At 31.7% G+C, this 15892-nt stretch overlaps 2 protein-coding genes across 2 annotated transcripts; one reads left to right on the forward strand and one right to left on the reverse strand.

The window, feature by feature from the left end:
- Positions 1-229: 229 nt before the first annotated feature.
- Positions 230-10729, reverse strand: LOC115879774 (coiled-coil domain-containing protein 112-like). Its single transcript, XM_030896762.1, has 8 exons — positions 10424-10729; positions 9049-9152; positions 8741-8973; positions 8538-8685; positions 6517-6731; positions 6266-6468; positions 3492-3731; positions 230-426 (listed from the first exon to the last, which is right to left on the reverse strand). Exons 1-8 carry the CDS (start codon positions 10573-10575, stop codon positions 393-395), a joined length of 1329 nt encoding a protein of 442 aa, XP_030752622.1. The 5' UTR covers positions 10576-10729; the 3' UTR covers positions 230-392.
- Positions 10730-10876: 147 nt separating this feature from the next.
- Positions 10877-15075, forward strand: LOC115879698 (stomatin-like protein 2, mitochondrial). The gene is made up of 8 exons (XM_030896650.1): positions 10877-11018; positions 11076-11171; positions 11236-11493; positions 11545-11730; positions 11797-11875; positions 11933-12051; positions 12112-12267; positions 14749-15075. Exons 1-8 carry the CDS (start codon positions 10983-10985, stop codon positions 14929-14931), a joined length of 1113 nt encoding a protein of 370 aa, XP_030752510.1. The 5' UTR covers positions 10877-10982; the 3' UTR covers positions 14932-15075.
- The last annotated feature ends 817 nt before the right edge of the window (positions 15076-15892 follow it).

The raw sequence follows: 15892 nt of genomic DNA on the forward strand, positions 1-15892 counted from the left end.
AGTATGTCTATAGTTGAATAGATGGCCCTTTAGGCTTTAAGTCTTCGAAACAAACATTGGTGGCGCTTTTGGCAATACTTAATTTTTGCCCTATATTTTAAATAATGGTTCAAAAATACCCGTTTCATTAAATAATTTTTATATACCAAAATGATTATTGTATTTACCTGAAAAGAAATAAAAACTACGTTATAATATATTTTTAAATCTTTATTTTATATTGTCTGTATTCTATTACACACTTTCACAAATATATTAAAAATTGTATACATCTAAAAAAATATGCGAGAAAAATATATGTAAGTATAATATAGTTAAAATATAAAACTTAAATTGTAAGTATAGACCATATGATGACATAGGATAGGATGACAAGTATTCGGATTCCTGGATTATGTAATATTTTTTCGCCAGTTGGGAATGGCTCTAAAAAATATATAATTATATCAACTTTTTCTCCTATGCTTACAAGTTTAGCTACAAAAAAGTACAGTAACTATTGACATTTTTTGTGACAATTTCTAAAAACTTCCAGAGGCAACTGTGCACAATAATATACCAATACCGGGTGTTGCATCGTCGAGCGGTACATAGGAAATCCCATGTAAATTTTAATGGGGTCAGTTATTGGCTTCCCTAATTATTTTAGAGAATAATTCTATTTAGGTTTATTGAAGAGCACTAAAACCCACATTCAAAAGAATAACTTTAGATATTTTTGATTAGCTCGTTTACGAGTTATCGCCGATTTATTTTTAAATATTTCTCCTTTCTTATGGCCCTGTATTTACTTATGAGCACCAGTCAAGGTAAAAGATAACTGTCAAATGAAGTTGTCATTTAATAGTACGTAAATTAATAAGTTATTGAATATTGTAATAATACTATAATTAACCTTGTAATTGATTACTTTATTTTACTTTAATTCATATTAATTTGTATTTATAAATACATCTTTAAGATTTCCGATGTAAGAATGAGTTTTCAATAATAATAATAGAGCACTAAATAGGTAAATTTCTGAAATGACAACAGGAAAATTCAACCATATTTTCATGTTTTTCTTAATTGTCTCTAAAACGGTATGGAAATTTGTAAAAATATAAACAGGATTAACCAATGGGATTAACCATTTTAGAACAGCAAAATTTTTTATGAAGAATGCATTTCTCTCAAAATGTCAATAATAAAAAAGATTTTCCCCTTGTAAAGAAAGACAATCCGGGGATATAGGTACTGCTATAGCTATATTATGTTAGCTGTACTGTTATTAGCCTAAATTTGAATCACCCTGTAGATTTAAAAAATTAATAACCTATGTTTAATCTGCTCACAGTTATAAATCACATAGATAAGATAGGTGATAAGATAGATCTCACAAAGATACTAAATCATTTATCAAATAAAAATAACGAAAGTGTTGATTGAAATAATATACAGGGTGAGTCTTAAATAAGTACATATATTTTAAGGAGTATTATATTTGGGCCTCAGAAAAACGATTACGAGGTTTTTTTACGCGAAATTTTTTTTTTAAATTTGAAATTTTTTTAAAAATTTTTTGGAATGTTTTTTAGTTATTAGTTAAAAAACATACTTTGTTGATAATATGGCAACATAGGTAGTAGATTAAATGTACAAGAAAGAAAATCCAGAAAAGGTCCAGTGGTTCTCAAAATTTTAGCAAAAAATCATTTTTTTGTAAATTCTCAAAGTAAATAACTCGGTTATTTTAGATTTATTTGAAAAAAGGTAAAGAGAAAATATATTTCTTTTATCGAGATCTACCAGCCCTGAAAATATTTGCACTTATTTAAGGCTCACCCTGTATATTTCACTCAATGACGAATAATCTGTATTATAATGATGTCAGTCGAATTTACAAGCAACCTTTTTTTTATTTAATAATCTTTGTAATTTTTAAATTGATAATATATAAATGTGTGCAAAACATCTACATAATATATAAAATGCTAATGTTTATCTGTGTCGTCTCTACTGAAGTAACGACTTCTCTAGAAACTTGCTCTCTAACGACTTGCTCTAGAAAGTTGCTTTTGTTACTAAAAGATAGCTAATTGGCTCTTCTAAAAACTGTCGTCGAAGGATTTTTTGTTTTCCATTTAATTAAAAAAAAATAAAAAGTATTTTTTTCTTGTCGTGGCGGATGCGCTAGGCTTCAACTAGTATTAAATAAAAATCCAGAGTAAACTTCAAAGATAAGTTAGATTTTTTCAAAGATAAGGAAAACAGTTTTCTATATAATTATATCTTTGCAGCAATTTTTGATCGCCAGTCAATTGCCCCAGAAGTTTAAATAACATCGCATATTACAGACAGATACAAACATACAGCAGTTAACATTTTAAGAAACTTCGTATTTTATAAAGAAAATTTAAATATATTTTATAGTTAAATATTTTTTTTTCATAATTAAACCAAGTATTTTTTCAAACGCCCACACTGCGCTATTGGAAACAAATTACTTTAGTTATAACTTAAATATGAGTTTATATCTGGTTTATATGCATCCGTTATGCGTCATCCGTCGTCCGTCACTTCAATCATATTTAAGCATGGTACAAAGAAAACAAGGTATGATCGATAGCGGCTCCAATTTCGTTAAGTTTGCGCATACCACCTGTGACGTCATACGCCATACAAAAAATATTCATATTGTCCAATTGCCACTAATAAAAAAAGGCCTAAAATAGGGAAGAATTAGGACATAACCCCAAAAGTTATGTCAAATCATCGAACTTGACATTTGAAAAATTATTTTCACATTTATTATGTCATCTGTTTGACAATTTGAAATTGGCGCGCGGAGCTTGCCGACCAATGGTGCCGTTTATCACCTGTGACGTAGTGACCAACCTGCGCAATATCATACCTTGTATTCTTTGTATCATGATATTTAAGTATGGCCTGTCATTTTTGACTATGACTTTTGGCTATCTCTGAGAGACAAATTACCGAATATCAAAGTGCGAGACAGAACAAAAGTCATCGATGCCATCGAGAAAATAACTACTTTGAAATGGAATTGGGCAGGGCACATTGCAAGGCTAAACGATGACCGATGGACGAAGAAAATGATAGAATGGAGACCAAGACACGATGCACTCAGGAGCAGAGGCCGGCCTCCAACCAGATGGCATGACGACTTAAGGCGTATCCACAGTAACTGCATGCAAATGGCACAGGATAGGGAGTAGGGAGTTATGGAAGCAAACGAGGGAGGCCTACGTCCAGCAGTGGACTTTAGTGGCTGGTTGATGATGATGATCTCATTTTGGTATATGCACCAATAAAACTGCATAAAATCATCGACGAACGACGCATGACGGATATATGTAAAGTACCATACGATCGAGAAAAAAACTGCGTTATGTTGGCTTAGAAATGACGATCAATGGCATTCACCATATAGTTTTACATATAAAATGACAAAGATTTTCGCTTCTAAGCCAAACTCTTACTTGACTTACAGTTTAGATGTAGATAAAACAGATAGCGTAGTAACTGATGGTTCGTTGATAGATTTAACACGGTGAGCCCATACAACAGTGGGTTTTAGAAGCCTTTCTGGGTCCCTTAAGCTTGCTGGACCCGAACGAACCCTCTGAATAGTCTTAGCCGAGTTTTTTTGATGCGCTTGTCTCATTTTCAAAATATGGAGCTCGTCCATGGACTGAAATTGTTTAATTAGTTTATTTGCTTCCATTGCTCTGAAAAAAAAGAAAATGTGAAATGTAGTAATCATTAAGTTAACTACATTATTATGGTCTGTAATAAAACAAATATGTCCGGCAATAGTGCGTCGCACATCTGTAGCTCCTAAATTAAAAACTTAGGAATTTTGTTTAAATGCAAACCTAAAGTATGTAGTATTCTTGTTTATATATTGTTAGGGTAGTATGTACTAGGATTATTTCAGGAAAATATTTTAACTTCTATAGGGTGGTATAGTACTTCAAAAAAGTGTGAGTGGATCGGTATGATGTTTGTTAAATGGAACACCCTGTATGTTATTGCATTTTTGGCTTATTTTCAAATTCTTCTTCTCAGAGTGCCGTCTTCATTGTGCATTGAAAGTTGGCAACAATCTCGGCGAACTTCTCTTTAGCAAGCAAAAAAATCTTTGGCAGCTCGAAATAACGAGTATCCATACCCGTCCAATCTTTTCAACCATGAATGTTTCTTTCTTCCTATACCCCGCTTGCCCTCAATTTTTCCCTCCATTATCAATTTTAACAGCTCATATCTACTTCCACGCATTATATGACCCAGATAGACTGTCTTACGTTTCTTGGCTATTCGCACTTGGCTCACATCAGCACTCTTCGTTTGTGACATGTGCCGTCCAAGGTATTTTGAGAAGTCTACGAAGAATCCACATCTCAAGGGCTTCTATTATGTTAATGGTGTTAACCTTTAGAGTCCATGATTCACAGCCATACAACAAAACCGGGTGTACATAGCACTTCACAAACCGGTATCTAAGACTCAGACTTAGGGTGGTATTACACAGTAATGGCCGCATCAGGTTAAAAGTGGCTCTTGCTTGCTCGTTTCTGGATCTAATTTCTATTTCTGGATCTAGGTTGTTGCAAATCCAGGTCCCCAAATATTTGAATTTTTCTACCACTTCTATTCGTTTCCCATAATATACATATACTAATATCTATGGGCGGCTCTGGGGTTTTTGATATCATAAGTATTTTTGTTTTAGTGGTATTTATTTTAAGGCCGTAACTATCTCCGACTGCAATGAGTTGATTTATCAAGCGTTGCAAGGCCTCTGGACTATCTGCTAGTACCGCGGTATCATCAGCATATCTTAGGTTGTTAAGTGTTACACCATTGATCTTAATCCCATCACTCGTGTCTTTTATTGCCTCTTCAAAAATATGTTCGGAGTATAAATTAAATAACATTGGTGATAAAATGCAACCCTGTCGGACACCTTTTTGTATGTTTGCTGGTTCAGTTGTTATATTGTTATACTTTACTACAGAGATTGTATTGGGTGATCCCAATACAAGCTTTTGATGATTGCAATGTTAAAATTATATACTATTTTCAAATTACCCTACATAATCCTAATATATGATTAAATATATTTCGATAGTTTCAGAGTTATTAATAAATAAATAAAAAAAATATATTTTTCAGCATTTCTTAAAAAAAATATTAAAAATACAAGAACTGTCCTGAAATCCAAACTATATTAGATATTTACTTTAGATGGTCTGGTACTTACTTTGCCAAACTTTCTAAAATATAAAATAATTCTTCTTCGTTTTTTTAAAAGGAACACCCTGCATATTATTTTTTCAACAGCATTTTTTTTTGAATTTAGAGTTTTCAAAATTGTTAACGGTTTCGTAGATATTTGCGGTTTAATATTTCGTATGCCGTTTTCCACAGTCATTTTTTATCAAAGCCACCACAGATTTTTCCCTCGTATTTTACCGTTGAAAGAGCTATATGATATGATACTTCGTGTATCTGCAAAACCATTAAAAATGTTGAAATACTTTAAATACAAAAAATATTCCATTTTTAACTCTCCAATCTAATAAAAAAAAGTGTACAGGGTGTTCCATTTTGAAAAAAAAACAAAGAAAAATTATTTAATATTTTAGAAAGTTCGGCATAGAATTTTGAACACTCTGTGTGGTTTAATATTACGATATTTATAGCAAAGTAAGTATAGACCTCATTCGTGCCATGAATTTTGGTACGACTGATATTGGAGATGGAGAACTACCCTCTATAAAACCGTCCCAGATACTGGCTTTTGTCAAAGCCCTGGGACTGTATGATGAGTTATGATTCAAGAAAGGGGGACACAATGGATCTGTAAGGTCGAAGTGATTAACCCCCCTCCCACTCATTCTAAATTCTAAAATTCTAAGTATAGACCACCTAAAGTAAATAACTACGACTCGTAATATATAGTTTTGATTTCAGAACAGGCTCTTATATTTTTGTAACATTTTTTTAAGAAAGTTTGAAAAATATGTATTTTTTATTTATTTATTAATATCTCCGAAATAGTGGAAATATATTTACTCATACCTTAGGATTATGTAAAGTGATCTAAAAGAAAAGTCCCGGTTCTTTGATGGCTCACAAGAACCCGGAATTCCCGGTACTTTCGAGACCGATATTTCCCGGTTCTGAGCCCTAACTTTCATGAATTAATCGTAATACAAAAGTTCTCTGTAAAACATCTTAAGTAATCTATATAGTGTACCTTCTCTTTTTTTCCAACTCTTCATGATTTCTTTTAGATAATTCTTCCGTTTTCTTATAAGCTAGTTTTGATTCTTTCCATTCGTTTACAATTTGCTTTATCTCCAATTGTTTCAATCGTTCCAATCTTTCTTTTTCTATTTTTTCCGCCATTCGTCTCAGTTGAGCTTCTTTTTCTAATTGCAACTCTTGTTCTTTCTCTAACTAAAAAATCTATGAATTATAGAAAAACGTAATTTTATTTTGTATTACCTTCCACTGTTGTAATTTTTCTCTTAAGTTTTCACCCGTGTTTGCTGCAATATCTTCCTTTTCATTACATGAATTATGTTCAACGTTATTAACTATATTACTTTTCTTATTTTTACCTTGTTTCCATAAAGCAATTGCTCGTTTTTTCTTTAACTTTAAATCGACATATTCTTTATACCACTGATCGTGCAATTTAATATCATCAATACTAATATCTACAATTTAATTATATAGGTCTGTGATATAGGTACCTACCTACAGGTACCGTATGATCGAAAAAAAACGGCGTCCAGTTGGCTTAGGGTACAAACATAGTGAGGAATCTCGATGCGATGCTCGCCACGATGCTCACTTACTCGCCATTTTAAAACAGTAGTTAAAGCGTGCGCGCAGGATGCATCGCGGGGAGCATCGCATCGAGATGCCCCACTATGTTTGTACCCTTAGAAATGACGATCGATGACATTCCCTATATAATTTTACATATAAAATGACAGCGATCTTCATTTCATACTATTCGCTGACGCCGTTTTTTTCGATCATATTGTAAGACAAAAGATTTGTTTCTAAATTGTGCTAACTGGTCTGCACATGAGTCTGCACAGTCAAAGATCTGAGCGACTATGTATGTCTGAACATACAGTACAATAAAAAAAATCACGTTTCCTTAGAACTGATAATCAATGAGAATTTATACTTTATACTATTATGTCTGCTTTCGATAGGGCCCGAATTATCGCTTTGCATGAAGAAGGTCTCAGCAGGCATCAAATTGCTGATCGTTTAAATTTGATGCGAAAGCTGAATTATACAACGGTATATGAACACCAGAAATGTAAGATCTCGTCTTAGGTTGGACCGTACAAGGGTAACGACTGAACGACAGGATCGCTACTTGGCTCAATTTGCCAGAAGAAATCGGTCAGTTCCAATTCGAGAGCTACGATCTCAGTTTCAACAAACTTACCACCGAGTGATATCAAGCCGAACCATTTCCAGGCAACTTTCTAATGCTGGATTGCGGCGTAGACGTCCACTGCGAGTCCCTCTATTAACTTTACGCCATAGGCAAAGGAGGCTACAATGGGCTAGAGAACACCAGAACTGGTTATTACCTCAGTGGAGAAACGTATAATTTTTACTGACGAAACCAGAATAGGTTTGATCGGGTTTGATCAGTGATGACTATCGTTAGCGAGTGTGGAGGGAGGCAGGGAGACAGCATCGCTTGAATACAACTCTTGCTGTTGCTCCTTATCAAGGAGGGAGTGAGATGTTCTGAGGTGGCATCATGTACAATAGGCGAACAGAGGTCATTCATATTCCTGAGGTGATGAACGCCCATTTGTATGTGGAAACTGTAATCAGACCAATAATTTATCCACTGCGAGAATGGATGATAACACTCGTCCTCGCAGAGCTAGGATGGTCCAGGAAGCATTAAATGAAGGGGAAATAACTCGTTTGGACTGGCCTCCACTCTCCCCCGACATGAATCTTATTGAACATGTCTGGGACATCACCAGAGCTGTATTTCGCAAAAATAAAACCCACCAAGAAATCGCCGGGAGTTGATCATTGCCGCTCAAGAGGAATGGCAGAACTTACCTCAAGAAACCATAAACAACCTTATATAGTGGGGATGCCCCGACAACTAGATGCACTCATAACAAATCGAGGAGGCAATACTTTATGTTAGTAACCTTATTTTACCATAATTTATTATTTATTTATTTATTTTTTCTTTTTTGTCAAACACTTTTCTTTATGGAATTTGCATTTTTTTTTGCATTTGGCAAACTGGGTGAAAGTTTTTCCTTTTTTGTGATATTTTTTAACATAACTTTAGCATCTATTGATTTCCACGAAAAATTAGTTTGAAATGTATTTTTTTATTAAAAATGCGTGGGGTGCAAGACTTTTGCCGATGAGTGTAATATAATATAATTAAATGACATCAATCGCCATTTCTAACGTTAATCATACAGTATATGCTGCGGATAAAGATTAAAAAAAAGTACCAGGCAAAGTATCATGTAAATTCAAAGCAACGTCTTCTATATTTTTATACCGAGCTTTGTATTTCAAAAATAGCAAGTGATCTTCTTTTCTCCATCGATTCTCGTGACCTCCACTTTTATAAACAAAATCCAGAAATTTTTTTACCTCCTAAAAATATATTTTTTTAACATATCTAAGTAGTATTTTGTTTCTATTTTCTTACCTTGCATTGGCCTAATTTTTTATTCTTTATTTTTGCTGGTATGCATTCGTAATTTGAAGTTATATTTGAATTTTCATTCCATTCTACCAGTTTGCCATAGTAATACATTGTGAGTTCGTCATATAAATCTTCAGCTATGTCGTTTAAGCCATTATACGTTTCTTTGGCATTTTCTTTCATATTTATAATATTTTCATGTATTTGTACCATTACATTTTTGAATTTATTAAAATCTATTTTTAAACATAAGAAGAAGATAAAAATATTTTTCAGTATAGCCAGAATAAAATGTTTTTTTATATACTTACCGTTAATTTTTTGAATTTCTTTGTTTTTTAATAACGCTTGTTTAGCTTTTAGTAATTCAAGAGTCTCTCTAGTTTTCTTTCTTGACTCCAGTAACTCCTTTTGTCTGAAAAAAAAAACGTTTAGAAGCATCTGCACAGTATCTGACACTTATTTATTCAGGAACTTTGTGGATCGCCTAGGTAGCAATTTTAAAGTGCTCTATTACTTTTTAAACCGCCCTTATTAGTCCGGTCAAATTAGACCAAAAAATAAGAGTAAAGGTACATAAATTTATAACAAGCTGAAAATGCGTGTACCTAATAATTGTTTAAAACAATATTAAAAATAACATTTTTTTTCCAGATTTTTGACCTCGCATAAATTTTTTTCCAGGCACCGGAATGATTTGGAATATTAAAATGTTATTTTTAATTATGTTTTAAACAATTACACGCATTTTCAGCTTGTTGTAAATTTATGTACCTTCGAATGTCTAGATTACCGGACTACTTATTATAGTTTTTCAAATTCAATTTGAACTGAAATTTAACCTCAGTATGCCTAAAGAATATGCCGGAGATTTACCTTCTTAATTAAAAGTGTTCAATAATAATTTTGAATTGCAAAATTTAGCTACACGACAAAAAATTCAATAGATATCGACAGTATGTTCCCGGATTGTCTTTACAAGAGGAAAAACTTTGTTATTAATATTATTGACATTTCGAGATATTATTTATATTATATTATCTTCCATAAAAAATTTTGCTTGTTCTAAAATGGTTATCCAGTTTATACTTTTCCAAATTTCCATACCGTTTTAGAGAAAATAAAAAAAAACATGAAAATATTGGTGAATTTTTTCTTAAAAATCAAAACGCGTTTCTATGGTAACATAATCTTGTTTACATCCTTTATTTAATAGATTGTTTGGATTGTTATTGATAGAATTTTAATTAACGTCATCTTTTTTGCTGTTTTCGGCTGTTTTCAAAGTTAAAGAAAAACCAAATTTGGTAGAGTTCAACTCTCTATACGGAAAGGATGAAAATAGTTATCGGAAAATGCAACAACAGCAAGAAATATAACGTTAATTAATATTAATAACAGTTAATAATAACCATTTATCGAAAAATTAAGAAAAAAAATGGAAATTTGGAAAAGTATAAACGGGATTAATCATTTTATAGCAAACAAATTTTTTTTTGAAGAATGCATTTTTCTCAAAATGTCAATAATAAAATAGTTTTTCCTCTTGTTAAGACAATCCGGAGACATACTGTACATCATAGTATAACCAACTGTACATCAACTCTTAATAATTAAACAAAGTTTAAAGAACTAAAGTTTTTAACATACTCTCTTAAGAACATACAAGACTGTTGTAAATCTTACCTTAATTCATTACTTTGCTTAAAATTTTCTATGATATCTGCTGTAAAATTTTGCGTACTCTCGAATTTCCCGATAATGCTTTTAATACTTTTTTCTAGAGTTTCCTCTATTTGGTACAACTTATTTAAATCGGAATTACTTATTATATTCATATTAGCTTGATTGATAGTATAAATGGAATCGAATATTGACCAAACTTTTATTCTCTTGATAAATAAAATACCAGTGACAATGTATTGTCACAACTTCTCTGAACAAAACAAAACTATTTTCTAATAACAACAGAGAGAAATATCAAAAAATATATTTCAGCCATGTAATTTAATTACATATTTTGTAAAATGTAAAAGACAGGTGAAAGAGTTATTTTAAATATCTAGGATTAGCCAATCAAGAGCCAATCCAATAATATAGATTTGGCAACCTAGCAAAACTTTGTCAAATTTGCCGGTTGCCGGTGATATTTGACATTTGACAAAACTCCGTAACTTTTTTTTAGGTTAAGTGCATTTTCAAAAGTCTGAAAATAATATTTGAGAAAAAAATACAAATATAGATAATGCTATCTAGAAATATAACTAGGCTTGTTTTCCAGGTTTGTAATACTTGGATTGTATTAACATAGTGTTGCATTAAATACCAATTCTTTTAGGGAAAACATGTTTCCAATACATGGAAACAGGTATCTGTTAGAAGGAAATCTTATACCCCCTTGAATACAATAGTAATGTTTGTGCCCCAACAAGAGGTTTGTTTGTGAATCCGCGTGAAGTTTGGTTGATTTGTATAAATTTAAAATAATGACTATTTAGGCATGGATTGTTGAACGGATGGGTAAATTTCATAGAATATTAGATCCAGGATTAAATATATTAGTGCCAATAGCAGACAAAGTAAAGTATGTGCAGAGTTTAAAAGAAATAGCAGTTGATATTCCCAAACAAAGTGCTATTACATCAGACAATGTAACTTTAAGTATTGATGGTGTATTGTATTTAAGAATAGTCGATCCATATTTAGCTAGTTATGGGGTTGAAGACCCAGAATTTGCTATTACTCAATTAGCACAGGTATATTCTTGTACTATATTTACCTATGATTAAGTGCTTCTAAATTTTTAGACAACAATGAGATCAGAATTAGGAAAAATATCACTAGACAAAGTTTTCAGGGAAAGAGAAAGTCTAAACGTTTCAATGGTAGAATCAATAAACAAGGCTAGTGATGCATGGGGTATGACCTGTTTGAGATATGAAATTAGAGATATACGTCTACCACCAAGAGTTCAAGAAGCAATGCAAATGCAGGTATTTTAAGAATAAATACTATAGTTAGCTCACAGATATATCTTGTATTTTTGATCTAATTGGTAGGTGGAAGCTGAGAGAAAAAAGAGAGCTGCTGTGTTAGAATCAGAAGGTGTTAGAGCAGCTGATATTAATGTAGCTGAAGGTGATATTTTAAAATCCACAATTTTTCCACAATATTCCTGATCATTTCATGTTTCAGGTAAAAGACAAGCCAGAATATTAGCATCAGAAGCCCAGAAACAGGAGCAAATAAACAAGGCAGCTGGTGAAGCTGAAGCTATAAAAGTTGTGGCATCGGCAAGGGCAAAAGGACTGCAGGTAATTGCAATATTTTTATAAATATTAAGGTATGCTCTTTTTTTACGTATTTATAAATAGGTAATAGCAGAAGCGCTGCAAGGAGATTTTGGTCAGAATGCAGCAGCTTTGAGTGTAGCTGAACAATATGTTGAGGCCTTTGATAAACTGGCAAGAACAAATAATACTCTTATTCTGCCAGCAAATGCCGGAGATGTTTCTAATATTGTGACCCAGGTAAGTACATATGCAGGGTCCGGCAATAGTGCCTGCTCAAAAAGGTGTGAGTGGATTGGGATGATTTTTCTTAAATAGGACACCCTGTATATTATTGCATTTTTGGCTTCCTTTTTGATCACTTTACATAATCCTAATATATTAATAAATATATTTTTTATGGTTTCAGAGATAAGAATAAATAAAAGAAATATTTTTTTCAGCCTTTTATAAAAAAATTATTAAAAATACAAGAAATGTCGTGAAATCAAAACTATACTAGGTATTTACTTTAGGTCGTCTGTACTTGTATTGCAATCTTAAACCATACAGGGTGCTCAAAATGCTATGCCAAACTTTCTAAAATATAAAATAGCCCTTCTTTGTTTTTTTTTAAATAGGACTGTATATTATTCCTGTTAGATGGAGAATTAAAAAATGAACATTTTTTGTATTTAAAGTATTTCAAAATTTTTTAATAAATATATATAGGTTTTTAAACAGTATTTTTTTAACAAAGCCACCTAATGATTTTTGTCTGGTATTTTACCATTGAAAGAGCCATAATATGTATAAAAACGCGAATATTTGCGAAACCGCTAAACATTTTAAAATACTTTAATTAAAAAAATGTTCATTTGTTAATGCTCCAACTAACAAAGAAATAATAGATAGGGTGTTCCATTTAAGAAAACCAAGAAAAATTATTTTATATTTTAGAAAGTTTGGCATAGAATTTTGATCACCTTGTATGGTTTAAGATTACGATATTTATAGCAAATTAAGTACAGACCATCTATAGTAATTACCTAGTATAGTTTTCATTTCAGGACATTTCTTGTATTTTTAATATTTTTTTAAAAAAAAAGGGCTGAAAACATATTGGGTTTGCCGACGATACTGCCATATTTTATAGCGACAAAAATTGGGATAATCTCAGAACAAAAGTAGAAAATGACCTACCACACATTATTCATTTTCTAAGCAAAAAACGAATGACAGTAAATTTTGACAAAACCTGCTTTATACCATTCGGCATTTATAAAGACAGTTTACCATTTTTTGAAAATTTAGAGGTAAAAAACACATGTCAATGTGTGAATTACACGATAAGAAGAGCAGTGAAAGTTAAGTATCTGGGTATTTTTATCGACAGTCACTTACGTTGGGATCATCAAATTACTTATATATGCCAAAAAATAAGAAATTTATTAGCCATTTTTAAACACCTAAGAAATATTCTAAACATGAAAGATCTCCAGATATTGTACCATGCCTTGGTTGAATCGCATTTGACATATGGAATAGTGGCTTGGGGTGGGCCAGTAACACACACATACATAGACTACAGGTTCTACAAAAATGGATCTTAAAAATAATTCATGCTAGAGTGAGAACGTACCCAACAGAGACACTATTCAGGGAATCCAGTGTTCTGGACATTAAACAGCTCTTCTGTCGTGATTTACTTATCACACAGTACACTCATAGAGCAAGATTATCTCAAAGGAATCATCCCTATGAGACGCAATAAAAAAAATGTCCAGTTGCCTAAACCAGTAAGAACACATACACAACATAGCTTCTATTACCTTGGACCAAAATTATATAATATGATACCATTGGAGCTTAGAACTACATCCTCTATATATGTTTTTAAAAAACAAATCCGTTTGTGGGTAATTATGAAGGGCAGATCATTTGCTGATACTGTTCTCAATTCAAGGATTTATACGGTGAAATACGAAGTAATTCTTTTCTTTTTGTTTTAGTTGGGTTAGGTTGTATCTAAGGATCTGATTATTCCTTGTTAATATTGTTTATACTCTGTTTATGTTTTTAATTTAGATAATATTTATACGAACAAGTCTTTGACTTTATAACATATACTATTTATTTATTTATATGTATTTATGAATAAATTATTATTATTATTATTATATTTTTTTTATGTATTAATATCTCTGAAACTATCAAAACATACTTAATAATAGCTTAGGATTATGTAAAGTGATCAGGAAAGGAAGACAAAAATGCAATAATATACAGGGTATTCCGTTAAAAAATCATCTGGATCCACTAGGGTTCCCAACCGTCCCGGTTTGACCGGAATTAACCAGGAATCAGAAAGTTTGTCCTGGCGAAAATTTTGCCTTGGCCGGGACCACAAAAAATTACATTTACATATAATATATTTGAATTTCTAATATTTAATGTTTTGTTTCAATTATTTAAAAACTTAAAAATAATTGTCCCGGAATCGCCGATGCCCAAGTTGGGAACCCTAGGATCCACCCACATATTTTTCAGCCACCCTGTAGAAGTTAAAACATTTTCCTGAAATACATCCCAATCCTATAAATATAGGTTTGCACTTATACAAAATTTCCAAATTGTTTATTTATAAGAGCTACAGATACCCGACGCACTATTGCCGGACCCTGTATATGAGATCTATTTAATTTATAATCTAATTTTTTTAACTTATTTTGTTATTGTTAGGCATTATCAGTATATTCTGCTGTGACCAAAAATCAACAAGGACACACCAGAAAATCACATTATAAGAAGATTCTTCCTTTAAAGCCTCAAGATAATCTAGAAGAGTATTTTAGTGACGAGGAAGAGCTCAAAAAACATAGAGAAAAACTCGAACTGGATAATAAAATTCTACCTAAAAAGTAAATTCATTAATAATTTTCGTGTGCCTTGGTCAAACGAATGTAAGTTCTAATTTAATTATTAAATTTTTGCATTTAAACGAAATAAATTATTTAATTTTATTATACGCCTTTTTGCTGTAAAAATAAAGATGCAATCCTTGTTTTATTTTGTTTTTTATATTTAAAGTAGAAACATTAAAATCTTAATAAAAATTAATCAATATTATACTTCTGGAACTTTTTCTGGAAACTAGCGTCTAAGTCCCAGTAGTCTACTCGTGCACCCAACAATGTTGCCAAGTATTAGATCTTAATTTTTACTACATTTTATTCAAAGTGAATGTTAGTCAGATCATCTAGAAATATTTTTACTGTTTTTTTAATTCAAATATTATATTTTGTTTATAAAAATATAAGCTATATTAGTAATAATTAATTTTGATAAAGTACCGTATGATCGAGAAAAACGGCGTCAGCGATGGCTATGAAATGAAGATCACTGTCAATTTATATGGGAAATGTCATCGATCATCGTTTTCCAGCCAACTGGACGCCGTTTTTTTTTCGGTCATACGGTATTAGATTTACATTTTCACTGAATTTTATTCAGAGTGACATTAAACAAACCATCTAAAAATGAAAATCTGAAAGAATGCAAAATTTGAAAGATTCATTGACTCAATCGAAAATCATGAAATTAAGGAACAACAAACGGTAACATTGTTGGGTGCCCGAGTAGACTAGTGGGACGTAGGCGCTAGTGGGCGCTAGTCACAAAACATTGTTTCAATCATAAATACATTTAAAATGAGTGTCAAAAAAGTGTCATTATAGGCACAAATTATACAGAAGTAAATGGCAATTTTACGCCTTCTGTTCCAATCCCATAATCGTAATCAATATTCATAATCATTAAACAAATTTAAACTCATATTAGATTTGTTCGGGTTCTTGTTATTACCGATTCTGAACCGTCCTAGAAC

This window comes from Sitophilus oryzae, unplaced genomic scaffold, assembly GCF_002938485.1.
Source record: "Sitophilus oryzae breed Bouriz unplaced genomic scaffold, Soryzae_2.0 scaffold_1586_pilon_pilon, whole genome shotgun sequence".
Classification (NCBI taxonomy): Eukaryota; Metazoa; Arthropoda; class Insecta; order Coleoptera; family Curculionidae; genus Sitophilus; species Sitophilus oryzae.

Coding starts and splice junctions, on each gene's coding strand:
- LOC115879698 (XM_030896650.1), top strand. CDS start 10,983: ATGCTATCTAGAAATATAACTAGGCTTGTTTTCCAG. Junction 11,731..11,796: donor AAGAAGCAATGCAAATGCAG/GTATTTTAAGAA, acceptor TCTAATTGGTAG/GTGGAAGCTGAGAGAAAAAA. Junction 12,268..14,748: donor TTTCTAATATTGTGACCCAG/GTAAGTACATAT, acceptor TGTTATTGTTAG/GCATTATCAGTATATTCTGC.
- LOC115879774 (XM_030896762.1), bottom strand. CDS start 10,575: ATGAATATAATAAGTAATTCCGATTTAAATAAGTTGTACCAAATAGAG. Junction 6,469..6,516: donor AAAAATTACAACAGTGGAAG/GTAATACAAAAT, acceptor TAGATTTTTTAG/TTAGAGAAAGAACAAGAGTT. Junction 427..3,491: donor GTTTTATCTACATCTAAACT/GTAAGTCAAGTA, acceptor TATATTTTTTAG/AGCCATTCCCAACTGGCGAA.